The sequence below is a fragment of the Boeremia exigua genome (assembly GCF_020726555.1).
Source record: "Boeremia exigua strain MPI-SDFR-AT-0100 chromosome Unknown C7974scaffold_11, whole genome shotgun sequence".
NCBI lineage: Eukaryota > Fungi > Ascomycota > Dothideomycetes > Pleosporales > Didymellaceae > Boeremia > Boeremia exigua.
Window position 1 is genome coordinate 256,978 of NW_025763528.1, and position 24,779 is coordinate 281,756.

General features: G+C 58.3%; 9 protein-coding genes across 9 annotated transcripts; 4 read left to right on the top strand and 5 right to left on the bottom strand.

The window, feature by feature from the left end:
* Positions 1-310: 310 nt before the first annotated feature.
* C7974DRAFT_416477 (uncharacterized protein) lies at positions 311-1,180 on the top strand (the record flags this gene model as incomplete). The annotated part of the gene is made up of 1 exon (XM_046143988.1): positions 311-1,180. One exon carries the CDS (start codon positions 311-313, stop codon positions 1,178-1,180), a length of 870 nt encoding a protein of 289 aa, XP_045993134.1.
* Positions 1,181-1,403: 223 nt separating this feature from the next.
* C7974DRAFT_318846 (pantothenate kinase 4) lies at positions 1,404-2,892 on the bottom strand (the record flags this gene model as incomplete). Its single annotated transcript, XM_046138671.1, has 3 exons — positions 1,404-2,209; positions 2,253-2,532; positions 2,611-2,892. The coding sequence occupies 3 exons, from the start codon at positions 2,890-2,892 to the stop codon at positions 1,404-1,406; spliced, it is 1,368 nt and encodes a 455-aa protein (XP_045993135.1).
* Positions 2,893-3,835: 943 nt separating this feature from the next.
* C7974DRAFT_318649 (uncharacterized protein) lies at positions 3,836-4,870 on the top strand (the record flags this gene model as incomplete). Its single annotated transcript, XM_046138662.1, has 1 exon — positions 3,836-4,870. One exon carries the CDS (start codon positions 3,836-3,838, stop codon positions 4,868-4,870), a length of 1,035 nt encoding a protein of 344 aa, XP_045993136.1.
* On the bottom strand, positions 4,656-7,821 carry C7974DRAFT_365598 (uncharacterized protein; the record flags this gene model as incomplete). The annotated part of the gene is made up of 2 exons (XM_046139832.1): positions 4,656-5,100; positions 5,204-7,821. The coding sequence occupies 2 exons, from the start codon at positions 7,819-7,821 to the stop codon at positions 5,007-5,009; spliced, it is 2,712 nt and encodes a 903-aa protein (XP_045993137.1). The 3' UTR covers positions 4,656-5,006.
* A 325-nt stretch (positions 7,822-8,146) lies between these two features.
* Positions 8,147-10,281, top strand: C7974DRAFT_43173 (uncharacterized protein). Its single transcript, XM_046144800.1, has 3 exons — positions 8,147-9,019; positions 9,071-9,962; positions 10,018-10,281. Exons 1-3 carry the CDS (start codon positions 8,432-8,434, stop codon positions 10,089-10,091), a joined length of 1,554 nt encoding a protein of 517 aa, XP_045993138.1. The 5' UTR covers positions 8,147-8,431; the 3' UTR covers positions 10,092-10,281.
* A 1,920-nt stretch (positions 10,282-12,201) lies between these two features.
* On the top strand, positions 12,202-13,543 carry C7974DRAFT_342402 (heme peroxidase; the record flags this gene model as incomplete). The annotated part of the gene is made up of 3 exons (XM_046139296.1): positions 12,202-12,387; positions 12,517-12,969; positions 13,023-13,543. Coding segments are annotated over exons 1-3 (1,113 nt in total), but the record flags the coding sequence as incomplete, so codon positions are not given.
* Positions 13,544-15,268: 1,725 nt separating this feature from the next.
* On the bottom strand, positions 15,269-18,407 carry C7974DRAFT_43204 (uncharacterized protein). The gene is made up of 6 exons (XM_046144821.1): positions 17,919-18,407; positions 17,722-17,871; positions 17,601-17,676; positions 17,099-17,553; positions 15,522-17,053; positions 15,269-15,474 (listed from the first exon to the last, which is right to left on the bottom strand). The coding sequence occupies exons 1-6, from the start codon at positions 18,141-18,143 to the stop codon at positions 15,339-15,341; spliced, it is 2,574 nt and encodes an 857-aa protein (XP_045993140.1). The 5' UTR covers positions 18,144-18,407; the 3' UTR covers positions 15,269-15,338.
* Positions 18,408-19,604: 1,197 nt separating this feature from the next.
* Positions 19,605-23,098, bottom strand: C7974DRAFT_427340 (uncharacterized protein; the record flags this gene model as incomplete). Its single annotated transcript, XM_046144560.1, has 5 exons — positions 22,603-23,098; positions 22,514-22,553; positions 21,580-22,463; positions 20,468-21,525; positions 19,605-20,407 (listed from the first exon to the last, which is right to left on the bottom strand). The coding sequence occupies exons 1-5, from the start codon at positions 22,884-22,886 to the stop codon at positions 19,605-19,607; spliced, it is 3,069 nt and encodes a 1,022-aa protein (XP_045993141.1). The 5' UTR covers positions 22,887-23,098.
* Positions 23,099-23,558: 460 nt separating this feature from the next.
* C7974DRAFT_342408 (uncharacterized protein) lies at positions 23,559-24,404 on the bottom strand. Its single transcript, XM_046139297.1, has one exon. It carries the CDS (start codon positions 24,311-24,313, stop codon positions 23,579-23,581), a length of 735 nt encoding a protein of 244 aa, XP_045993142.1. The 5' UTR covers positions 24,314-24,404; the 3' UTR covers positions 23,559-23,578.
* Between the last annotated feature and the right edge of the window lie 375 nt (positions 24,405-24,779).

Consider the following 24,779-nt stretch of genomic DNA (forward strand, 5'->3'; position numbering starts at 1 on the left):
ACTGCCTCCAGATACCGAGAAATCCACATTCACCAGAGATATCTCGAGTCCGCCGACCTAGCCATGCTCTTTTCGGACCACACAAACGGCCAGATGACTCCATTGCCATGCTGCTCCAGAGGTGAAAGCGACTTCTGTCGCCAATTCCTGCTTCACCCTCGCTTTAGCCAGCGTGCAAACGCACTTCATAAAAGAAATCGCTGCCCTGCCCCAATTCCTCTTCAGAACACACATATTCCCTCACATTACCATACCAACTCCTCACTTCAAACCCATATCAATTCTCACACACATCCCCCTCCGCGCCACCATGCCCGCCCACCGCGTCTCCAAAACCACCAGCGAGCGCATGGCGCGCGACAAAGCCGCCACGCCCGTCTACATCTCGGGCATCGCCGGCGCGCACCCCCTCGCGACCGGGCTGGCGTACTACTACCGCGGCCACTACCTGTACGCGTGCCCCGGGCGCACGCTGCTGGAGCCGCTGCCGTTCAGCGTGCGCCACGGGATCACGATCCAGGGCGTCGTGAGCGGCTCCGCGCCGGCGTACGACCCGGGTGCGCGGTTGGTGCCCGAGGCGCGGATTCGCGCGCTGGACGCGGCTGTGGACGCTGAGCGTCGTCGTGAGAGAGATGTAGCTGCCGCCGCCGCCGCTGCTGCTGCTGCCCCCGCGCCCACACCCGCCGCTGGACCCGCCGGCGCCTCGCTGGCCGCCATCGCGCCGCTGGTGCCCCTCGCGCCCTCCTCCTTCACCCCGCGCCCCGGCGCCGCCCACACCGCTGCTTCCGCGCCAGGCAGCCGCCTCGCCTCGCGCGCGGCATCCCCGGCCGCCCTGCGCCCGCACAGCAGCGCCCTGGGCCTGGCGCGCCTGGGCGCGATTCCGGGTCCGGCGCCTCCTCCCGCGGACGAAGACTTGGCTAATGTGTGTGCAGAGCATGGAGAGGTGGGGTATTTGGTCGGGCTGGGGGACCATGCGTTGGTGGGGGAGAGGGGGAGGGAGAAGGTGCGGTGTGTACTGCATGGGGAGGGGTGTGGGGGTGTGGAGACGGGGAGCGAGGGGTTGACGGAGGAGACGAGGAGGGGGAGGGGGTTTGTTGAGGAGGTGCCGATGGTGGAGGTGGGGGGGAGGGTGATGGTGGATTGGGCGGGGTTGTTGAGGGAGGCGAGGGGGGGTGAGTGAGGTGGGAGGCGAGCGGTGGCGGTGAGGGCGCTGCTGTGTGAGTGAGGGAGGTGAGAGGCGCGGCTGCTTTGCTTCGCTCGTTTTCGACTGGTGCGGGTGCCGGTATCGAGTGCTCGCGCCGGGGACTGAACGTCAGTGGCCCCGTCCTGTAACAATAATAAATGTACATTACTTGTTCTAACCTCCGGTATCAAAACGCCCTCTATATGCTGGTGCCGCACGCTCAAAAAGCAGGCCTGGTGCCCTGGAAACTCTCCCTTCTCCCCCAGTTCCGCGGCTGCCTCTTGAGGAACGCTCCAACCGCGCCGAGATACCCCTCGTGCCTGAGGAAGTAGGCCTGCTTGCTCTCCTTGGACCAGAAGCGGATGGCGTAGGACAGCGTGTTCATCGTCTGCGCGTGGCCGCCAATGAACGAGCCGCCAAAGTATATGCGCTCGAGCCCGTGCTTCTCGGCGTGCAGGTACGCTATCTGGCCGATGTTGTTCGACACGGCGTACAGCAGCGAGCGGGAGATGTCCTCGGGCGCGAAGCCGCTCGGCGAGTGCTGCATTTCCGACGAGCCTTCGACGTGCTCTTCCTCTCCGCGGCGCTTGAAGTCGCCGTTGCACCCGTCTTCGGCGTCTCGCTCGGCAGCGCGCTTCTTCTTGTAGACCTTGCCAAACGACGACGCGATGTGTGTGCTCTTCAGCCCGATCTTGTTGTACGCCTGGCCGTAGATGTCGCCGACCAGCAGGTCGACGGTCGAGTTGTCGCCCTTCTCGGCCAGCCGCAGCATGTCGTCGAAGCTGCGTGCGCCCGTCAGCATGGACAGCAGCCCCCAGAGGGTCCCGCCTCCGAGCGATGTGCCGCCGATGCGCTCGAACTTCTGGGGGCCTGAGACCTTGACCATGGACACGCCCGAGCCGATGTTGACGAGCAGGTAGGGGTAGATGTTGGGTGGGTCCGGTGGGTGTGCGACGAACTCCATGGGCTGGTCCTCGCTGTATGTGAAGACCTCATTGGGGATCTCGTTGATGAAGAAGTCAAGACCTACACTGTCAGCTTTGACAATACCACCACGCAGCCGTCTCACCTGTGATCAGACTCTCCATCTCGTCTTCTCTGATAACCTCAACACCCAGCGCTTCTGTAATCTTGTCGTAGTACTTGTACGCGCCGCCGCCCGTGGCCATGACGCAGATGTCGCTGGCAGCCGTCCCATTAGCTCTGTGGTCCGAGACCAGCTTGCGCATAAAGTCGATGCATGTGTCTATGCGGTCGGTCTCGAACTTGAGGAAGTTCAGCCGGCCGCCCAGGGTATTATCGCCATGCTCGCGCGAATAGTAGACGAGCTTCGCAAGAGAACCTCCAATCTACGCGTGTTAGCACGGGCCAGGGATGCAGGGCGTGTCGCGTGCGCCGTACAACCGAGCACGCGACACCACACTCACGTCAACGGCAATGTGGCTCACGACGGCCGTGTGGTTGGGCAGGCGAATGTCCTTGGGGTCGTGCTCGTAGTCCTCGCTCTGCGGGGTGCCGGGCTGCTCCTCGTCGACGATAAAGGCGCCCTGCACGTTGATCTTCACGGTGCCGGGGTGCAGTATCGTCTCGTGGATGTCGCTCTGTGCAGTCGTGCGCCGAGGCCGCGTCGCGACGGTGCCCGACAGCGAATGCGCATGCCGGCGGGCGCTGCCGGTTTCTCCCGTCGCGGGGTCCTGCGCTGGCGACATGGATGCGGAGGGGACTAGTCTTGGCTGCAGCCTTGCTCTCTTCCTGCGATGGCGTGAACTCTGCGTTCGTCTGGCCGGGAGCGGGATAGGAGAGGGTGGTGAAGAGTCGTGACTCGGCAGTGAGCGGAAAGGAGGACGCGTGGATAGCGATAGCCCTTCCATCTGCCCGCTTTGTAACTGGTGTGAACGCCCTGGGATAGTGTTCTGCGATGTTCTGCGCAGAATCCAGCCCAAGGAGGTCAACGAAAATTTGTGAGACGCCGTAGACCGTCTGACGGCAGCAGCGTCCGGACATATAACACCTCCATTTTCTCGGCGCAAAGGACGCTGTCGCACGAGCTGCTACCCGAGATCCACGGTGTTGCTAAGCTCGGCACAGGGTCACGGTGAACTGGAGAACCGAGGACTGGAGATTGTGGGGTTCGATCGATTGATAAGACAAGCCGAGTCGGCAGCCGACCTCAGTGGTATTCGGATTTGTACCGAGAGTACGAATTTTGGAAAGCTGCATTTTGTGGTGTAATATTCTACTGCTTCTAGACATTGCGCACGTGCTGCTACACTACGTCATGACAGTTGTGGAAGGAGTGAATCGAGCTAGTGAGATGTGATCGTTCGAACGTCTGATCGTCTACACACATCGATTGCTGCGTTTGATTTCTACTGCGACTTCGCTGCAAGGCATGTGTGTATGCTGTCGATGACGTCGTGTGCTCGTCAGTTTCTCCGTGCTTCCAGACCTCGTGCAGATCCAAGCGAACACACACTTTCCAAAAGCCAACTTATCCTTTATGGTTGCAACAGTAAAGAGTCGAAAAGACAAGTCGTGACACTATCGCATACCTCACCGGCACTGCACAGCTGCATCGCCATCGTCAGGCCGCCTCCAGCCAACACACCACTTCATCCATCTAGCCGGACACTTTCCACAACACCACCCATCATGTCGTGGATGGACTCCTGGTCACGTCCGTCGAAATCGCAAGCCACGCCTCCACCACTCTACCTCACCATCGGCGACAGCGTGCCCTACTGCCACTCCTGCGGCCGGGTAATCGGCGACCGCAAGAAGACCTCCGGCGCGACAGAAGTAAAATACTGCTCAGCGCGCTGCCGGCACTCCAAGCCGGGGCCGCTTGACCGCAGAATCGAAGCCACCTTTGCCAAACTGCTCGAGGGCGCGACTCCAGAATCCATCAAGGAAGAGCAGGAGCAAGACGCCGCCTCCAAAGCCCAAGAAGGCAGCAAAGACGCCCCAGCACCCAAGTCCACGGAAAACAAGAATGAGAAAGACGCCGCCCCTAACGACAGCTCCCCCTCCAAATTCACCAAAAAACACAAGGCCAAGAAACCCTCAAAGTCAAAGTCTACGACCAAAGGCGAGAGCCGGCTGATCATCGACTGCACCGCCGTCGAGCACCTCGTCTTCACCCGCACCCCGGACCCGACCAAGACCTTCGGCCGCCGCAAAAACCGGCGCGCGCGGTATGTCGTCGAAGCGCCCGAGGACTGGCGCAGCGTGGACATGGTCGACGCGCCGGCGCCCGCCAACACTAACACAAGCACTGCCAGCGCTGGCGCCCATGACACCTCCTCATCCGCCTCCGACTCCGAGCCTGAGCACGGCGGCGTCGCGCTCAGCGGCCCCTCGCCCCCCGACACAATCCCGTACGGCTACGGCAGCGGCCTGGTGCGGCCCCCGCAGGACCAGGCGGACATCAACGGCTCGGTGGGCGGCGAGAAGGGGTGGGCGGAGCGGGGGCTGGAGACGGACGAGGCGCGGGCGCGGCGGCGCGAGGGCCAGCGGCGCGCGGAGGAAAGGGAGATGGTGCGGCGCGCGGCGCGAAGGGGGTGTGCGTTTGGGTTCCGTGTGGGCGAGGGGGAGGAGAAGAGGAAGTGCGAGGCGGTCATGAAGGGGGCGGTTGTGGAGGCGAGTTTTGCCAAGGGCGAGTGGGGGGTTAGGTGGCGGGAGGAGTAGCGTGGAGAGTGGAGGGAGGAGGAGACGCAGTGTGGGATTGGAGAGGTATCGATAGGTAGATGTGCGTCCCGCGCGAGTTCAATGGCGTACTCGCTCCAAGTCGTTTCAACGAGCTTCACCTCGCTCCACCGCTCACTCACCACGTAAACCCAGCCTCCAGCAACCGCCTCCCCTCCTTCGACTCCGCACTCACCACATTCTCAAACCCGGGCAGCAGTCCTGTCCCAGACCTATCCCGTGTTAGCCAAACCCTCAAACCCTCCCATTTCAGCCCCTCACCCCCTCCCCACCTCCCTCAAAAATAGAAACCAGTATAGCAGGACACAAACTCACCGAATCATAACCACAGCCATACTCCTCGCCTTATCCTTCAAATTGACCTGGCTGAACTCGCCCAGCACGCCATACCCCTCCTCGCTCTGATCCAGCTTCTCAATGCGCGCGTACGACAGCCCGACCTGCTCGGCGTACGCAATCAGCGCGTCTTCCTGCGCGGATGTCCAGGTACGGCGTGGCTGGCGGCCGCGCGCAGGCACAAGCGGGGTTTGCAGCGACAGCGCGTGTTGGGAGGTGAATGTTGAGCGCGGGGGAACGGCGGTGGGTGGGGGGTCGGTGGGTTCGCTCATCTCGGGGGCCGAGGGCTCGGAGCTTTCGTGTTCGTCGGAGGGGGCGGGGGGGGCGCGTAGGCGTGGGGGGAGGCGGAGGGTTTCGGCGGGTTGGGAGGGCGCGGGGGGTTGGTGGGAGGGCGGGGCTGCGGCGGAGGAGGGGGGTGCTGCGGCCGGTGCCGTGGATTGTGCTGCGGAGGGTGCAGCAGCAAGCTCGAGGCGTGCGCGTTTCGACACGGGGGCTTTCTGGCGGCGAGCGTGGACGCGGGCGCCGCGGTCGGTCGACTCGTAGGCATTGTCGTCGGAGTCGGTTTCTTCGCGGGCGCGTTTGCGGGCTGCAGAGGGTGGGGGGTCGGCGCGCTGCTTGCCCTTGTCGAGGGCTTTGCTTGAGGGTCCTGGCGTGGCCTGGCTGTTGTCAAAGCCCTCGCCGAAGTCGACGCGGACAGCGTTGGGCTGGCGGTCGACGAATCTGGTGCCTTTGCGGTTTTCTTTGCCTGTGGGTTGGATGGCCTTGAGGGCGGCGAGGTGTTCTTGTGTGCTCTTGGGTGGGCCTGTGGGAGCGCTGGCATCGACCTCTACCAATTCGTCGTCTCCTGCTACGAGTGTCGCGTCGCCCTGCGGTTGCTCGTTCCAGGTGTCTTTTTCGATTTGCTCAATCTGCTCATTCAACGCCCGCTCGGCTTCCGCGTCACCTGGCGCGGATACAACATCCTCCAGCGCAGCTTCAACGTCCTCTGGCGCGGGTTCAACACGTCCATTTACGTCCTCCTCGGCCACCTCCTCAAAGAGATCTCCCGGCTGCGGGTCTTTTGGGTCGAAATGCACTCCAGAGTCTCTCTCTCTCGCTTTCAGTGCGTTGATAGTACGCATGTCGATCGGTGCATTGGGGTCAAACTTGCGGCTGCTGCGTCTGCGATTTCGGCCAAACGATAGTCTCTTCTTGCGTGGGGAATCTCTCGGGGCGGGGGCGGTGGCTTCTTCGGGTGCGGGCTGAGGCGCTGCTATCGCCTGCTTCACGTTGGCTAGGATTGCTGCGGAGCCGCCGAGAGCGTCGATTGAAGCGCTCAGTTCGTGCCGCCGGAGACGCACCCAGTGCAGCAGCTGCAGCACGATTGCTTCCCACTCGAATGCACTGCTCAGTCCTTCAAGGTCGACCACGTCGCCGTTCTCTAGAGACTGGACGTCGGTTGGAAGAAACCTCCTCAATTCGTTGTACCGTTCTGCGACCTTCTGCTGGAGTTCTTGTGATAGACCCGTCTCTTCCCCACCAAGGGCTGCCACCGTCCAGCCCCGGATCAAGCCGCCGTTTTCCTGTGCTGCGTCGGAGTTGAGGAAGATGCCGCTGAGAGCCTCTTCGGGATCAAAATCACTTTCACTGGCAGAGCGTTGCAGCGAGAGGATCGCGAGCTGGGTCCGTATCTCGAGCGCGAAATCGAAGGTCTCGCTGAGTAGCGCACTGTCCCCTGCAGCCGCTGAGCCTTTTGCGCCCAACGAGCGCATGAACTGGCTGGGGAATAGGCTGTCAAGCTGTCGTAGACGGTCCCAGACCCTCTTATCGCTTCTGCTAGAGTCGATCATCTGCTTGGCGAGTACAATGATATTGGCCGAGTAGAGAACGAGGCTGATTCCAGACTGTATGGCTCCTGTGTCGGTGTAGGAGCCAAACAGAGCGCGGTGAACAGCTCGGACGTTGATGTAGTTGTTCTCCTCGCCCTTGAAGTGCTTGAGATGCACCTTCAGCTCTTCGTCAAAGTCGTGGTATTCCTCGGCGAAGTCAGACCCGGGCTTGAGCATTTCCTGGATGTTGTGATGGTCGTCGCTGATATGTCCGTCCGCTGGGGTGAGATGCTGCAGGAACTCGTCCGCGGCGTCGCACAACTTGCGCATATGCTTTAGCATGTACTTTGGCTCCAGGAACTCGGCCTCGATCATGGAGAAGGACGAAATGGCAGTGGTCCCAGACATCTCAGAGGCGGCGCCCGGCGAGCGAAAGGCCTGCTGCTCCAGAGGGAGAGGCAGGTCGATGCGCTGGGGCGTTGCGGGGGCTGCGTCGAAAGCAATCTCGGCGTCGACCTCCTCCACGATGGTGAGGTCGATTGCAGCCTCCTTGGCAGGCTTGCGCCGGGATTTGCGCGTCTTCACAGGGTCATGTTCGCCGTCACTGGCGACACTGGTGACGCTTCCTTGGCGTGCATTGCGGCGGGCGGGCTTCTGCATGTCGGGAAACGTCTCAATCTCGCGGCTCTGGCTGCGCAGGCGGCGCGATGCGCGTGCCGGTGGCTTTTCCGGTTGCGGAGTTGGTGTTTTGCGCCTGCTGGCGGCGCGCATGCCTCGTGGTTCGGGCATGGTCGCGTCACCGGGCGCGCGCAGGTTCGCCATGACCGGTGCGTCCAGACGTGTCGTTGGGGGTATGACGACGTTGGGCGCGTTTGTTGTGGTGGAGGTCGCGCCGGCTAGGAGACCCGCTCGCGCGTACCAGCCACATGAGCACGTGACGCGAGACTTGCCAGACTTGCCAGTTGCGGCCTAGGCGGCGGCGCTGTGCATGCTCGAGGAGCACGGAGAAGGGGGCGACATGCAGGAGTGAGCAGCGTGTCTGGAATACGACGGAGCTGCAGCGCGCCGACGCTGACAGGCTGGCGGCTGGGCTGTTGACTGCGACCCCTTTGCACCGAGGGCGCTGTAATATGTATTACGTTGCCCCTTGCGTGCGTGCGCTGTGGCAGTGGCCTCCTAAAGTTCACCCAGCAGCCGGCAGCCACATCGCTCCATCGCCCTGAGTGCTGCGCGCCGTTTCAGCTGCGGCCCTTTCTCTTCCACGACGCTCCTTGACCATTAAAACTGCAGAGGTGCTTCCTTGAGAATACTCTGTCGGCGTTGCTCCATTAAATCTGTAATTGGCATCTTCCACCCACGACCCGCCGCCGCCACCACCGTCCATCGCCATCTGCCCACCATGAGGCTGCGACACACGCTCGTCCTGCTGCCGGCGCTGCAGGTGCTCGCCCGCGCAACCGCCGACGTCGACGACACCCGCCTCGCCCGGGCTGCTGCGCCCGCCTACTCCAATGCCATGCCCGACCCGTCGCCGGCTGCCACGCCGGGCCTGTCCAAGGGCACCAAGGATGCGCCCGTCGACGGCTTCGACGGCAAGCCGCACGCCGGGCCGTACATCGACGACACGCCCACGTCACATGACAAGGCGCCGGCAGTCGTCGAGGACCTGGGCACCGGCAAGAAGACGCGGCCGGGCGACAAGGACGCGACGCTGGTCGGCGCCGACAAGGAGGTGCTGGACGGCGACAAGAGCGTCATGCAGGACCCGGACCGCAAGCTGGCGACGGGCAAGACGGGCGTCGAGGGCGGCGTCTCGGCCAAGGACAAGGAGCGCCTGGCCCACGAGGACAAGACGGGCGCGAAGAAGGAGCAGGTGCCGACCGCCCCCAAGGAGGCCCCCCCGCTGCCGCACGGCGAGCAGTCGCACATGAAGGACGCCGGCGCCGAGCCCACGCCCTCGCGCCTCGCCGGCGCCGTCGGCCTCGAGGTACGCCTGCATACTGTACTAACTGCTGTGCCGCCGCTGACCGCCCTGCAGAAGCCCACCGACCTGCCCAGCACGCCGCACGACGACCAGCCCAACCCCGTGCCCGACTCGCTCTCCAAGGCCGACCCGCTCGACACGACCCACAAGCCGCCGCACTCGGCCATCCCGGGCTCGCTGTCCGACGACGAGGCCAGCGGCGTCATCCAGCCCTTCCACTCCTTCGTGCTCTCCTTCACCATGATCCTCTTCTCCGAGATCGGCGACAAGACCTTCCTGGTCGCCGCCCTGATGGCCATGCGCCACCCCCGCCTCGTCGTCTTCTCCGCCGCCTTCTCCGCCCTCGCCGTCATGACGGTGCTGTCCGCCGTGCTCGGCCACGCCGTGCCGGCCTTCCTCTCCGAGCGCTTCACCCACCTGGCCGCTGCCGTGCTGTTCCTGGTTTTTGGCGTCAAGCTGCTGCGCGAGGGCCTGGCCATGAGCCCCGACGACGGCGTCGGCGAGGAAATGCGCGAGGTCGAGGAGGAGCTCGAGGAGAAGGAGCAGCTGGCCCGCTCCAAGGGCCGCCGCCGCGCCTCCATCTCGCCCTACGCCCTCGAGTCCGGCCGCGTCCGCCGCTCGCGCTCCAACTCGCGCCTGCCCGCCCCCGCCCGCAGCCCCTCCACCTCGCCCGACCGCTCGCCCGCCCGCGGCTCCTCGTTCGCCGGCGCCCTGAGCGGCATCAACAACCTCTTCTCCCTCCTGCTCAGCCCCGCCTGGGTCCAGACTTTCGTCATGACCTTCCTCGGCGAGTGGGGCGACCGCAGCCAGATCGCCACCGTCGCCATGGCCGCCGGCTCGGACTACTGGTGGGTGACGGCGGGCGCGACGGTCGGCCACGCGCTGTGCACCGCCGGCGCCGTCATCGGCGGCCGCGCCATCGCCGGCAAGATCAGCATGCGCAATGGTGAGTGCATCCCCAACTTCAACTTCAACTTCAACGTCACGCTAATACCCCACAGTCACGCTCGGCGGCGCCATCGCGTTCCTGGTCTTCGGCGTCATCTACGCCTTCGAGACGTACTACCACGAGTAAAAAAACACCCTCACGTTTGCATTGCCCGGCGCTTGGATTGCATCTTCTTTGGTCTGCTGTAATACGACCGCCACGTTTGGCGAACCTTCCTGTATCACTATTGTAGCCCCCCCTGGCTCTGTTTAGATGGTTGTGTGGCCGCCAAAAAACCGCGCAGAGAAATCGAAAGTTGACTCGTCTGCCACATGCTGTTTCTTCACGCCACCATGTGTTTCGTGTAGAGCTCCCGCTGGTGTTTGAAACCGTGCGCGTGTTTCGCGCGACGGGTACCTGCAGGCAGACCCCGGATCCCAGATGCCTCTAGACCGCACGGTCACGTGTTTGTAAAGTCACGTGTTGAGTGTCACGTGCTAAACGTCACGTGCTCAACTTCACGTGCCCACCGCATCCAGCAACCCCCCGCCCAGCCTCCCCTCCAAGCCTTTCTTTGTCCCCCTGCCTGCCGCGCGCCGCTCCTGGACGCTCGTACTCTCGTAGCAGCAAAATGCAGCACAAGACTTATTCAAATGCTGTTGGGGGCTAACCGCGAGCGGCCCGTCGACAGCCCTTTGCTGTTGCTGTGGGCGCGAAGCCTGAGCCCCGAAGCCTGAGCCCCGGAGTCTCGAAGCCTCGGGGCGTGTACAAACCGCTCCCCCGCCGCTGCTGTGGTATGGCGGCGATGCCTTCGCAAGACGACAGGACGCGCAGATCACTGGGCTGAATTGACATGATCCGATATATCCAGGTACTTTGGTAGGTAGGTCTCGTACTCGCCTCTCGAGCTTCAGCTGGGCGATCGCTCTCGTGGACGATCAGCCTCGTGGACGATCCCCGCAGCTATACGAGATACCTCAGCTACAGTACAGCACACGATCCCCGGAGATCCACACTCCACACTCCAGGAGTCTGGAAAAGCTTGCTCCCGCCTGCCGGTTCGTGGACCACCATAGCCTAGTCTAGCCTTGCCAGCCTAGCCTTGCCAGCCTAGCCTTGCCATGCCAGCCTAGTCGTCCCAGCCTAGTCGTCCCAGCCTAGTCGTCCCAGCCTAGTCGTCCCAGCCTAGTCGTCCCAGCCTAGCCTAGACGGCCGTTGAAGACAAAGGAATAGGCGCTGGCCTGCCCGTTCAGGCGAGGCGTGGCAGGAATTGTCTGGGTCCGGGACCTAGCGTATCTGGTTCTGGGATGTCCAGTGCAGTGGGCAGTCCGGGTCTGGGGCGAGGCGTGGCTTATTACGGTGCTCCTGGCTGCGGGATACGAGATTTGTGAGTGGCTGCGGGATTCGGGGCGGAGAGGGAGTTTGGGCGAGGTTGCTATGTTTAGCGGGCGAGGCTCGAGGGCATGGCGGGCGGGTTCTAGAGGCCGGGCGACAGGGCTGGGCTGGGTCCGAGGGATTTGAGTAACGGCTGCGCTGAGTGGATACGAAGGGGGGCTCTGGACTCGCGGGTCTGCTGCTGCGTACACCACAGGCAAGCTGTTAGCTATGAGTGGTAGCAAGTCCTGAAGAAGCAGTGATGAGGTGATGGTTACCACGACTCCTTGTGCAGTGTGTGCGCTCCGCAGTGCCGTCCAGCAGCGCTGGTGGCCCGCGGCAGGAAAGACTGGATCCTGCAAAAGTGCCAGCTGGGACGCGGCTGCGGAAGAAGCCTGCAAAGCTGACCTGGATAGCGGCAAGAGATTTTGACATCTTCCTCTTTAGGCGTGCCTGTACCAGTTTTGGATCCCCTCCCCCAGTCCCAGTCCCCGTCCCTGGATCTGTCAAAGCCGCTGCCGAGTAGTAATCAGCGCGCCGTCCTCGCTACACGCCCTCTCAATCCGGAGGCCTGGGTACTTGGATCTGCGCTAGATGCGTCAACGGCGAGGAGTATTGCTTTTTGGGAAAACCTTATTTCTTGCTAATCCTTTCGGGGACTATACTTTCCTCTTTCGAGAACGACTTATTCCTTTCTAGGCCATGAGAACGTCCATGCACAGCCTCGTGGTGGAAGTCGTTCGCTAACTAGGTACCCGTTGAACCACGCAGTTTGGGTATCTAGATGCGCGTCAAAGAGTGCACGGCGAGGTGAGGACTGGAGCTGGCTGGACTTGTGTGCTGAAGTGAAGATGATATAAGTGTCTCTGGCCATGTCAAGTATCTCGTTTCAATCAAGTCATTCATCAAGTCCATCGTCTCTACTGCAATATGAAGATCTCACCCATCATCGTCGGCGGCCTCGGCGCCCTCACACTAATCGAGTGCACCTACGCACACCCCGGCATGGCAACCACAGTGCGCGAGATCGAGCAGCGGGTGAAGCGCACCGTAAGACCAGGCTTCCGCCGTCTCTCCACGCTCGCCCGGCGCCAGGACCCCGTCGGAGTCGCAAACCCAACCGACATCCAGACGCCCGAAACTCCCAACCCGAACGACCCCAACGTCGAGCCACCCGAGGGAGAAGACGACGCCCCAGTCCTGATCGGTGACATCAAAGACGGCGGGTCCACGCCCGTCGGCAAGAGCATCGCCCGCATCCTACTCGAGCAGGAGTCCGGGCAGAGCGACGAAACATACACGATCCCCGGCGCGCTCGCGTCGGCCAAGTGCAAGGCAGACACGTGCTGCGTGTGGGCCTACGTCGCGCTGGATCTGACGAAGCTCTTCCGCGGGCCCTCGGGCCGGTGCAACGAGAACGCGCGCACGGCGATCCGACTGGGCTTCCACGACGCGGGGACGTGGCAGGAGGGCCTTGACTTTGGCGGCGCGGATGGCAGCATCATGCTTGCGCGCGAGGAGATTGGGCGCGCGGACAACAAGGGGCTGCAGAACATCGTCAGCATCCTGCGTGTTCTGCAGCTGAAGTACAAGCCGTTTGGCGTCGGCGTCGCGGACCTGATCCAGTTCGCCGCGAAGCACGCCGTTGTCAGTACGTTTCCCCATATCTTCTCCACTCACAGATCTTTCACTAACAACCACCAGCATGCCCCCTCGGCCCCCGCATCCGCACCTTCGTCGGTCGCAAGGATTCCAGCCGCCCCAGCCAGAACGGGCTGCTCCCCGGCGTCACAGACTCCGCTGATTCCTTGATCGCCTTGTTCCGCGCCAAAACAATCTCCCCACACTCGCTCGTCGCGCTGCTCGGCGCCCACACAACATCAACCCAAACCACAGTCGACCCGCGCCGGCCCGGCGCGCCCCAGGACGGCACACCTGGTGTTTGGGATACACTTTTCTACAACCAGACGCTGGGGCTGGGCCCCATGCCTAAGAACGTGCTGCGGTTCCAGAGCGACGTGGTGCTGGCCAAGGACCCACGGACGGCGGGCGAGTGGGAGCGGTTCTCGATGGGGAGCGATGCGCAGCACCACTGGAACGAGGACTATGCGTACTCGTATATCCGGGTTAGTATGCTGGGGGTCGGGAATGTGAATAAGCTGGTCGAGTGCACCAAGGTGCTTCCTCCCGCTAAGAAAGGGTTTCAAGGCGCAGGAGAGTTGTTGAAGAGCGAGTAGGGGGTGAAAAAGCGGGTTTGCTATTTAGCGCGGCGTATGGAGTTTTAGACCTGGGTTGAATCGATGCTGATTGAATCTGTCCAAGTCGAGTCCTTGAGTGATGGTTGTGCGGTTGCTCGTGAGTTTTCACGGACTGACGAGCTTGGTGCTGCGTCAGATGACCGAACTAATGGCATAAAACGGTATAAATCGTGACTCTCGGACTGTGGTTATTGTTGGTGAGAACGTTGTTCTGTCTTGGTTGATGCAGTACCCAATTCGGGCCCTTATCGGGAGTGCAGCGTCAGAGTTGGCTACACACAAATAATCGACGGCAAACAAGCCAGGAGAAGGCTCGTGGAGGTTGTCACGCAGCTTCAATTGGTCTGCTCGCCATTGAATACCGGCGTTCGATCGTTGCCAGCTCCGAGCGTAACGGACAAAGAAGCTTGTGTTGAGACAGCTGCGATTGCAATTCGAAGCCAAGTTTCCCGGCGCGAGTTGTGGAATTGACCAGCATGACAAGTGCATCTGCAGCGACAAGAGGATGTGATGCGGTGCTGCGGAGCGGCAGTGTGAGCGGGTGTGCGTCGGGAGTGCAGTGGCGCACCGGTGACTACATCACACTACAGTCCCAATCGGGAAGTGTAGAAGAAGCGCATCACCTACGCTGGCCGGAGTGCGGCTGGTGCTGTACTACAGCGGGTTGCACCTACTCTACACTCGCACCACGTCCAGCCGGTGGAGAGCGCGCAGACCACGGCGTGCATCACGATGCAACGGCGACTGCACGGGTGCGCACCCTGCGCAGATGCATGGTGTTGATGGAGTGCGGACGGTGAGACGGGCACTACGGCGCTGGAGTCGTTCGTCGTAGACAGGACTGTAGTGCGGTGTTGCTCGAAGCGTAGCGCAGGTGTGCGCGCTGTAGCGTGGGTGCGGTTGGAAGCAGCGTTGGGTGTGGCTCGACGTAGTTCGAGTGTGGTCGGACGTAGCGCGGGTGCTACTCGCCGTAGCGCGTAGTTGGGTCGCCGTAGCGCGGGTGTGCACCGGCGTAGCGCCGTTTGAGGCGGCTGTAGCGCTGGTTTAGCCGACTGTAGCGCCGTATTCGTCGACTGTAGCGCCAAATCGTCGACTGTAGCGCGGATGCAGTCGTGCCTGCACGCTACAACCACAGCTGTGCCTGCTCAAAAACGACTGTGATGGCACACTCCTTGCACCGTATTCGACGACGCAGCTTCTTTGGGTCGGTCAGTCTGGTGTGTTTTTGGGTTTCGACAGCCGAGGCGCGACGAGCGAAAGAATAATCAGACGCGTCAAAAGTCGATGTGCTGGCGGTATTGAAGAGCCCGTCACTGTTCATGTCTGCGAGTCCGCAACAATCCCAGGACAATGTTTGCGTTGTCATGTGGTCCGAAAATTGAGGGTTTGCGTGAAGTTGCCCTGCGAAGTTCCCTCCAAGTCTGAACTTCTTGACGCGAACTCTTTCAGAACTATCAGTCGCTCACTGTCGAGCTGGATATTGACGCTATCGAGTATACATTCGCGTGGCCGTTGAACTCAGTTGTAACTCGATGTCAGACTGATACCTTGCAGCCGCACGAACAGAGCTGGCTACAGACGAAGATTTGACTGCGAACGAACTGGCAAGAGGCATCTGGAGGCTGTCAAAAACCTCATCTCTGTCCGCGCGCTATCACATATGTCTGTTGCTAACTGTGGACACAACTCAGTCAGAACAGTTTGCATTTTGGAGAACTCGCGTAAATTCAGGATGTGGTATCTTCACTCGACAACCGCACGTCTACTCATCCACCCGCATAGCCGGCGCCTCCAGCCTCAGTTCCGCCAAACTAGCCTGCCTCAGTCTTGTGTTAACATCCTCCTGCCCCAGCCCAACCTCCTTGGTACAAATCCACGTCGACGCATACATATTCACCCTGCACACCGTTAGCAACACTCTCACACGACTCCAACGACCACTTACCGGTCAATGCAGCTCCCCGGCACCCTCACAGCAACCCTCTTGCAGCTAAACCCGTTCTCGCCAAACACCTTCAGATACCACGGCTCCAGCCCCGCGCTGCGCAGCATCACCCGGCCCTTGACCTGCAGCGCCCGGTTCAGCGCCCGGATCTGCTTGAGCGCTTGTTGGCCTGTCGGCGGGAACCAGTCCATGCTGTCCATGACCACGACGATGGTGAGTGTCGAGGGGCGCATGCGTGCAATCACCTCGCTGATCTCGTCGGTGTGGATGCGCAGGCCGTTGAAGGCGTTGGGCTTGCTGAGCCGGACGTGGCTCTTGGGGGAGAGGTAGGTGGGGTGCGAGGTGGGTGTGTAGTGGCCCAGGAGGGTGAGGAGGTAGTAGTGGTTCTGGGTGCTGAGCAGGGTGGTGTTGATGACGGGCTCGAAGGTGTTTAGGACGTATTCGTAGATGGCGTTGCCGGATGTTTGCTTTAGTGCCTCGTCGGAGGGTTCGTCGTGGAACGCCATGTATTCCTCGCCTGCGTCTTTGGTCTTGGTCTCGGAGAAGTCGGCCGTCTTGACAAAGTCTGCTTCGATGACGGCGCGCTGGGCCGGGGGTACGCCGAGCGCTTTCCACAGCCACTTTTCGTTACCGAGGATGCAATATGTGAGGATCTTGGAGTGCAGAACCGTCTTGATGCTGCGTTGCCAGATCTCGCGCTGCTCGTTGAGAGTCTGGGCTTCGCAGAGTTTCTTCACGTCTGCAGACATGCCGAGGAGGAGGAACAGCCAGCCTCCCATCGCGAGTGCGTTACCGGAGCCACCAGAGTAGTAGAGCCCTTTTGAGGACTTGGAGAAAACCGAAGGCCCATTATGGAGCCAGAACTGGAAGGCGTCGCTCGAGAGATGGGGGCTGAGCTTCTGGACAAGGATGTTCTTGAAGTCACTGTGCTTACCCTCGCCAAAAAGCTTCCAGACGTCTTGATAGCCGAGGGCTGTGAAAGCGGCAACTTTGAGTTCGAGAAGGTGGTTTTGAGACGGGTTCAAGTCGACTGCGTGGACACGGCGCGGGTTGGCCAGACAGAAGGACAGAATGTTGTCGCCTGCAGACCCGATAGCAAGAATGACATCGTTGGCTGTAGGCCTGAGGATGCGGTGGTCTGCGACATCATCCTCCCAGGTGAAAGCGTAGATGTATGAGTTGTTGAATCGGGTGTGCTTGAGAAGCATTGAATCGTAGTGAATCCGCCAGTGGTGGTTTTGGTACCACGTGGCGGGCAGGGGGAGCGATGACTGGAGGTTCACAATCGCCGATTCGTACGCCTTTGATCGAACCTCGACATCAGTCTGTGTGACACCAGTCTGGAGATCGAGAGCAGAAAGGTATGGCGACTCAGTGGCGGCAGCGTCGATTTCTGCAAGTTTCTGCCTAGACGCGCCGCTGTCCTTCCCGCAGCCGATCCAGATGTAGTAGGGAAGCTTAATACCGGTGCCGAAGAAGTTGTTGCGGGCGTTGACGCTGAGCACGGTACCAAAGCGGTATTCGAGGTAGTCCTGGCCCAGTCAGTCAACGTTTCCCAGACCAAAGACTCATCATACCCGTCTGGCAGCCTCCAAGTTAACGCGATCAATCTCGAACCAGGTGCGCCAGAACACTCTCGAAAGCCACATGCAGTGGCGGTCGATTGCACCACCAATGTAGTTTCGGCCTCTGAAATCAACTTGACTCTGGACGTAGAAATCCACAACACCTGCGATGCCATTGGGGCTCAGGAGACTGTCGATAGAGTCGATGACCGGGTAGAACTCTGGGATCATGGATAGAGCATAGCTCATGGTGACGAGCTCAGCGCCACCAGCGTCGGCGTTCTCATCCAGATCGCGCACAGTCTGTCCCTGGATCTTGTACGCCTTGCGCTCGAAGGCCTGTGTTTCGTGCTCGTGGAGGCGGAAAGCGCGCGCGTCTTGACAGATGACTTTGACGTTCGTCCAGCCAAGGCGAGCAAAGCGTTTGCGAGCCATCTCGCAGAGGCTTGGGGAGAGATCGACGATATCTGGTGGTGTTATTGTAGGAACTCCGCGTTGATAATCTCCTACATACAGACTGCGCGGAAGAAGTCTGGGACCGAGACGAAGTTGTTCATCTGTTCCACGTTCCAACCAGTGCCGCCGCCAATCTCGCCAAGTCAGTCAATGCCAGTGAATCTCTTCAAAGAACTCACATCAACCCAAACTGGGCGCTGAGAGATCAAGCCAGTCTCAGCACGGTGCTTCAGTTGTGCTGCAACGAGACCCAGCATGTCCTCGCGGCCGCGGAGGAGCTGCACTCGAGTGGCATCGTAGACGCTGGCTTGCGCTTTGTAGAAGCTTTCCTATGTCGGTCAATGCCTGGCAACTCAGAGAAGTGGAACCAGCATACCAATGCATCCTGTTGGCTCCCAGTGCCGTCCCCAGTGTGAGGTTTCAAGAAACACCCGTAAGCAAACTTCAGGTACGCCTCTATGCTACTCGTGATCGGCTCCGTCTTGTTTCTAGGCTTAAAAGCAAAGATGAGAATCGTCGTAAGGAACAAGCCAAGCACACACAGCGACAATGTCAGCTGCTGAAACGGGTCCCTAGGGACGTACGACAGAACATCCAGCATGCTGCAGATATGTACACGAAATCAACAAGAGGAATGAATAAGTCACACAAACAAAGAGAAAAGCGATCAGGAGGGGTTAAATGGAGGGGCGTTCCGAAGCACATTCCGACTTCGGTTCGTCACAGCACTGGCCCACATGATGCTAGAGAATGATACATACGCAAGGCCCGTACTGATACATCGTAAGGCTTGCCAGCCAATGGAGCGAGACACATGGTAAGGTGATCTGAACGCGGCGTGCTAGAAGCGAGGATCAAGACAGTGGGTACGGTACGCCGCTACCAACGCTGCACAGAATTAGATTGAACCGAGAGATTCTCCAGATTCGTGGGGAATAGTGGGATCCAGTCGGCCTATGAGATGGACGCGTGTTTGCTCGTGGACGAAGCACGCTGGTGTTGAGGTTCTGGAGTTGAGGCGTGTTGTTGGCGAGCGAGCCAATCAGAGCCGGCGCAACGGCAGCGTGTTAGCCTCGCGCATGTCTGCAGGACGACGATCGGAAGCGTCAAATGTGACTCGCGGGAGATGTCACAGGAGGTTTTCAGGGTAAGAGGGCCGACGGTCACGATGATCTGTCTGTCTCTTTGACGGTGTCGGCATGATTCGGCCATGCCCCGTTCCAAGGTTATCGGGCTGGCGGGAGGATGCTAAGAGATGGCATAGACAAGATTGCAGCGATGTATCGGTAGTTATATTGCAGACATGAGTCTGGATAGAAGACATTTTCCGGTCATGTCGCCTCTGAAGGGTACAAGACTGATGCCAACGCATGCAGTCGAATGGAGTGACTAGGTCCAGCCTCAGGACGCGCATTTAGTCTTCCGATATTGACTGCAGGTGCCGTAGTGAGTACTGCAATCAGTGGTCTAGCGCTCAGAGGGGCTGGTGTGCATCATGTAGTCAAGGTACTGCGTTGAGGAGTAGATGGACGTTGGAAAGCCCGACGTCTTCAAGCGAGGAAGAGTGGGGCAAGGCTTCAGCTTCGGCAATCACTCACTTTTGTTCACTACAGCACTGCAAACTCATGATGTTCATCGCGATAAAAGCATTCGAAGCTCTTACGAGTACATTTAGAGCGTACATCTAATAATACTAATGTTACTACTCTGAACACGGCCTACACCTTGTATTAACTTTTCTAATAGTATGTACGTGAAGGAAATGCATGTCTTGAGGGCATCTGATGACGCTAGCATGGCACAGTGGCACCTGGAATGCGATTTCTGTTGAACCAAATGCCTGAGCGTCACGTTGCAGATTTGCGCGCGGACGTGGAGACTTTCGCAAATGCAAGTCTATCACGAAAACCACGATGTATACTGGTCTCCTCAGCTACGCCGAGTGTTCATGCATGAATATTGCCCTCTTGTACCGATTCTTATATCTCATATTATTTGGCCAATCTCCGCATCCATTTCTCAAACCACGGAAGTCATGTCAGAACCTGACTTCGTAATCGCGTCAGCGGAACAACATGTCGCCAAGCGTGACGTTCCGCCCTTCTTGTGTAGGTTTCCTGAGCGGAGGTGGTGGAGGTGATGGGGATGGTATTCTAGCACGACTTCTTCGTGTCCAGTCTCCTCTCGCAACTTGGATGTAACTTCGCCTTCTGCGTCCCCTGACGGTTCTCGCCTCAGGTGCGTCGTCATTCTCGGCGATAATGATCTTCTCCTCATCATTGGGTCGGACAGGTCGCTTTAACGCAGGATGAATCTCAAGCCGCACCTTTTTCAAAGCTTTGTAGTATCGATGTAGTGTTGGGCCACCGTACGCAGCTAGCATTGACAACCCGCCAACGACTGCGGTCACCGGAAGCGCGACAGCCCAGAAGAGCGTCTGTGTGCTTTCCATGTCCCTAACATCGATGGTATTCATCCCGAATACAGAAGACACGAAAGAGAGAGGTAAGAAGATGATTGTCACAAGCGTGAAGATCAGGATGGCTTTCGAGTTACCCTCCTCAGCAATATCGATGTTATGACGAAGTGATTCGGCCAGCTTGTCTGCTTCTTTATATAGAGCCTGGAGCTCTTTCCTTATGACCTTTTCGAATTGTTCCTTGACTTGGATAGCGAAGGGCTGCTCCAGGATTCTATAAGCTTTTATGCGAGCTTGATTCGTGATCCGGAAAGAGTCGGGGTTCAGGACTGTTTTGATAGCGTTGATGGTCTCGATCTGCTGCTCCAACACAGCCTCAACTATCTCCAACTCGTCTTTCCATAGATAAACCTCTCGCAGAATACGTTTGGTCGGCTTTTGGCTGCCTTCATATCGCTAGTGAATGACGGTCAGCAACGTCCAGGTACAAAGGAGCTGCGACTTACCAAGCGAGCCAGATGATGTCGGTAAAGTTGAGTAACATGGAGGTCTCCCAGAGCCCGCAGGTTGCTCATTCCCAGGACTAATCATGGCCTCAATCTGGTTATCCTGGAATCCAAATTTCCTGAGTCTCGTTCGCATTGTCTCTTCGAGTTGGCTCTCGTTGTCTCTCAGAGTTGTGCCAATTACATCTTGAATGACCTTTCTCAACTCATGTTCGGTCAGAGGCTTCGTTTGTTCTTCTGGAGCGCTTTGGGTGCTGGCATCTTCAGGTCCGCTTGGATCATCATCATGGACTGAAGTTCCACTACCACCTAGATGAGTACCTTCCCCGGTAACCTGCTCGTCATCTCGAAGCCTACCGGATTGGGAGAGAGAGCTGGTCCGACTCCTCATTCCATTCGGCTCCAATGGAAAGATTTCGACCTGATCAGCGAGCGAACTACCTCCGTCAGAGCTGATCGATGACTCATAATCATCCACCCTTGCTTGGTAGGGCTCATTGACAGTCTTCGAGATAGACTCCAGAGCGGCTTCTCTGATACCTCTGAGTGGGTCAGTCCACTTTATGAGAGCTGAATTGGAGGCAACAAGTGTGGTGTAATTGGTACTGGATGACTCCGAGACCGAGTCTGCAGCACCAGCAACAGTATTTTCCTCACTGCCATCGCTAATGTAGTCGAAGTCTCTGGTACGCACGCTCCGACTAGCAGCTGACGAGTTCGTGACCCACTGCTCATCAGATTGTGCATATCGGAACCGGACATGTTTCGCGCCTATGGGAGAACCTGAACCATCATTTTCCGAATCTCCTGTGTGAGACTCGGAAGTACTTCCGTTTTCGAATCTCGCATTGGAAGATGACGAGACGCTTGTGTGACCATCATTAGACTCGTCTTCAGCAACAGTCGGACGCCTAAAGATCTTGGGTTGTTTCCCTTGGAAGAACGCTGAGTCATTCTGTTGCAAAGCTTCGTCCTTAATCCCCACGGAACCGGCGGCTTTCAATCTTTTCTTACTTTCGACTCTAGTGCCTGATGGCACTGGATATTTAGGCGGTGATCTAGATTTGTCAGCCTTGTAGGTTCACTCATTCCCAGGTGGAATCAATACTTACCGATACGACATCGAGTGCAGTATCAGCTCCCTTCCCGAAGTCGAATCATCGTCCGACCCCAGGTCTGTATACTCGATCATCAAACGCGTCTCTGGCGCGTCCAGGAATTTCAGAGTGTCGTCCGGCGGAGTATCAGCGGCAATTCTGCGCCGAATAACCAGATTGATCAATGCCGACTGAGTGTCTCGCAGAAGGGAAGGCCAATGGCTTGGGTCCAGCATTAATTCGCTGTCACCAACATGGATGGTACATTGATCGATGTCGTCTTTTGTATCGAATAGACATTCGTCTTGTATCTTTCGTTTGAGTTCGAGGTACGAATCGCATTGTTCAGGGGTAAGAACAGTGGTGCGCTTGCGTGTGTCCGTGACCTGTACGAGCTTCTGTGTCGTACTAGCAAGGCTGACTTCAGGGATAATTTCGAGCCAGGCCTGTGCCATTTCTTTGAGCGAAGTCGGGCCGCAGGTGACGATTGTTGAGGAGTCCAAAATCAGTATCCAAAGTTGAGGCACTCGCAGGTACTCACCGCCTCGAGTCTGTCTGAACTTCTTGAACTGTTGACTATCATCTCTATCTTTGGCAACCTCGTGTGGATAAAACTGTTGGAAAAGACTCCTAGTCAGATGTAGCGATGCATCTTCAGGTGGCTCGAATGGCGATCCGTGGCTTGTATCGAAGTAGGGAAACGAAATGAACGTGACAAAGTGATCCGGCTTATGGCGATTATGTCGGTCCATGCCATCGCATCTCAGTACCGTTCCCGGCTCGATATAGCTACCGTAAGCAGAAAGCTGTTCGTGATGGTCCTGTACGTGGTCTAACAAATACATAACGACGGGCAAGGAGTCGGCATGATGCTCAAGAGCAACATTGGCCGCATATCTCTAACCTCGACGTTAGTCCCAATTCGTGCGATTGTCTACGATTAACATACCTTGAACTCTTGGAAAGAAATGCACTCTGTCCCTAGATGCCTAACCCGTTTGAGCGACTTTCTCTTTCGCGCCAGTGCATTCGACCTACAGCCAGCGCTCATCACCTGTAGCGCGTTCAGAGTCATTCGTACGCGTGATGATACGAATCATCGGCCCCTCCCCTTCCTTGTTGTCTGGATGACTAAGAACTGAAGCCGTTATGACATACTGTTCGTACGCTGGTCGGACGCCGCTAGAGTGAAGGTTCGAGAATGCGGCCCGTCGAACAAGGTTTTTTGCCTCGAGGCTGTCTAAATCGATCTCCAGTACATGGTCATTGGGAACATCGGTATCGCTCCCCGTGCTGTCATAATCTGAGTATGAGGATGACATTGAAGCCCATCTGCTGTGACGTGCCGGAGATGCGACTGAACATCAGAAACGCTGCGCGCTGATTGTGCACACGCGCCTTCTTGTGTTCCATCAGGATTCAGCTGTCCGACGGATAAGTCTCGCCTGATTGGTCGCTTCTTGTGCTCTATGTAAGCCACTTGCCTTAAGGAGCCGTGCTGATAGATAGCTGCAGATGTAGCCGGGCTGTTGTGGGGGCCAACTTCTAAAAAGGGGGTTGGGCGCGGTTAGTTAGCAAAGCTCACCAATTGCCTGGTGGTTGGTTCAGTTTCGACTAGACCCGTGCACACGCATTCTATTGTATGCTAGTATATTAGTCCGACAGCAAAAAATTCTCAGAAGGTTATAGTAGCCCAGTAATATATGTACAAAATATCCTCAGCCTTTGTTAACTACAGTACTACAAACTTAGATATATTTATAACGATAAATATATTCAAAGCGTACATCTAGTGATACTGATGTTATTGCTCTGAACACGGCCTACACCCTGTATTGGCTTTTTAATGATATGTATGTGAAGGAAATATATGTACAATAGATCGCACTTCACCTCTAAGCCGGCACATTTGTCTATCCGCTGTGAACCGAGGGGATTGGCACGCAAGAAGACCGCCACTGCCCACTCCCACTCATCGTGGTTGCGACCAGATCAAGCCTCGCAGACTGGCCATCTACCAGCCACGAGCAGCCTTAAGCTTGCGGTACCAATCCCTCAGCATCCACGCGTCAAACTCAGTGATCTCCATAGCGGAGCCAGCCATCATGACAAAGTTAGTCTGGCCCTGGGGTACCCAGTCGTAGAAGTCCAAAAGTCCAAAGCCGTGACCCATCTCGTGCAGGAGAATGTGGATGTTGTCCGCGTCGAGGTTGTTCAGGACATAATCTGGGCCCAGCTCCTGGCCCCAGTTGTATCCGAAGCCTCCCATCTGACCCTCGAGGCTCTCATCAAGCCAGAGCGAGATATCGTAGCGGCTCTTCTCGCCACCGGGGCACGAACCGATGCCATTGGGGTCGTCGAGGTGCGCGCCACGGTAGCAGCGAACATCGCACTCGGGAACACCATCGGCGTCGGCAGTGGTGTAGATATCGAGGCCGGAGGTAGAGCCTTCGATGACGTTCTTGTTCTTAACGGCATAGCCAACGGTGTTGACGGTCAGCTTGGTGAGCGGGAAGCCCTCGAAGCCGACGAGCACATCGAACCATTTCTGCATAGAGCGCTGAAGAGCGGCGGTGATCTTAGTGCGGTTGGCGGCGGTGCTCTTGTGGGCATTGGTGTTCCAGCGGACGCAGTAGTTGAGGTTACCCTTGTTGGCAATGAGCTGGTCGATGATCCAGTTCTTATCCTTAAGACCATCAGGGTTCTCCTTCATAGTCTGCTTCCAAACCTGGTCAAGGCCGGTGACCATGGAGGAGGGAGGGTTCCAAGTCGTGGCCTTGGGGATAGTGGCGCGAGAAGTCAGGTCGCGGGCGAAGATGGCCTCGGGAGCCTCGTTGGCGCAGAAGCGTTTCTCGCTGCCAATGTGCTTGATGGTAGGGTGTGCCAGCGCACCCATGGCAAGGGCCGAAGCGGCCAAGAGCTCAAACTTGACCATGACGAAGAAGAAGAAGTGAATAACGAGTGACTGAAACGAACGTAGTGGTCAAGAAACGAGAGAAACAAATGATGACCTGTAATTGCTTGGAAGTGGGAGACAGTATATATATCCCCTCCACCACGCAGAATACGAGTAGGTACGGTGCATCATGCAAGAGAGCCGAAGCTACAAGGGGGTAGCATGAATGAGTGAGAAGACGAATGTGGGTGTCGACCCTAAACTGACCAATAGGAGTGTTAGATGTAGGTACTAGCCATTGAGAATCATCGAGAAGTCT

What these genes read in the sequence shown, in the direction of transcription:
- C7974DRAFT_43173 (XM_046144800.1), top strand. Translation starts at nt 8,432, where the DNA reads ATGAGGCTGCGACACACGCTCGTCCTGCTGCCGGCGCTGCAGGTGCTC. An exon ending in CCGGCGCCGTCGGCCTCGAG is followed by an intron (nt 9,020 to 9,070) that starts GTACGCCTGCAT and finishes ACCGCCCTGCAG; the next exon opens with AAGCCCACCGACCTGCCCAG. An exon ending in CAAGATCAGCATGCGCAATG is followed by an intron (nt 9,963 to 10,017) that starts GTGAGTGCATCC and finishes AATACCCCACAG; the next exon opens with TCACGCTCGGCGGCGCCATC.
- C7974DRAFT_43204 (XM_046144821.1), bottom strand. Translation starts at nt 18,143, where the DNA reads ATGCTGGATGTTCTGTCGTACGTCCCTAGGGACCCGTTTCAGCAGCTG. An exon ending in GGAGCCAACAGGATGCATTG is followed by an intron (nt 17,872 to 17,918) that starts GTATGCTGGTTC and finishes TGACCGACATAG; the next exon opens with GAAAGCTTCTACAAAGCGCA. An exon ending in ACTTGGAGGCTGCCAGACGG is followed by an intron (nt 17,054 to 17,098) that starts GTATGATGAGTC and finishes TGACTGGGCCAG; the next exon opens with GACTACCTCGAATACCGCTT.
- C7974DRAFT_342408 (XM_046139297.1), bottom strand. Translation starts at nt 24,313, where the DNA reads ATGGTCACCGGCCTTGACCAGGTTTGGAAGCAGACTATGAAGGAGAAC.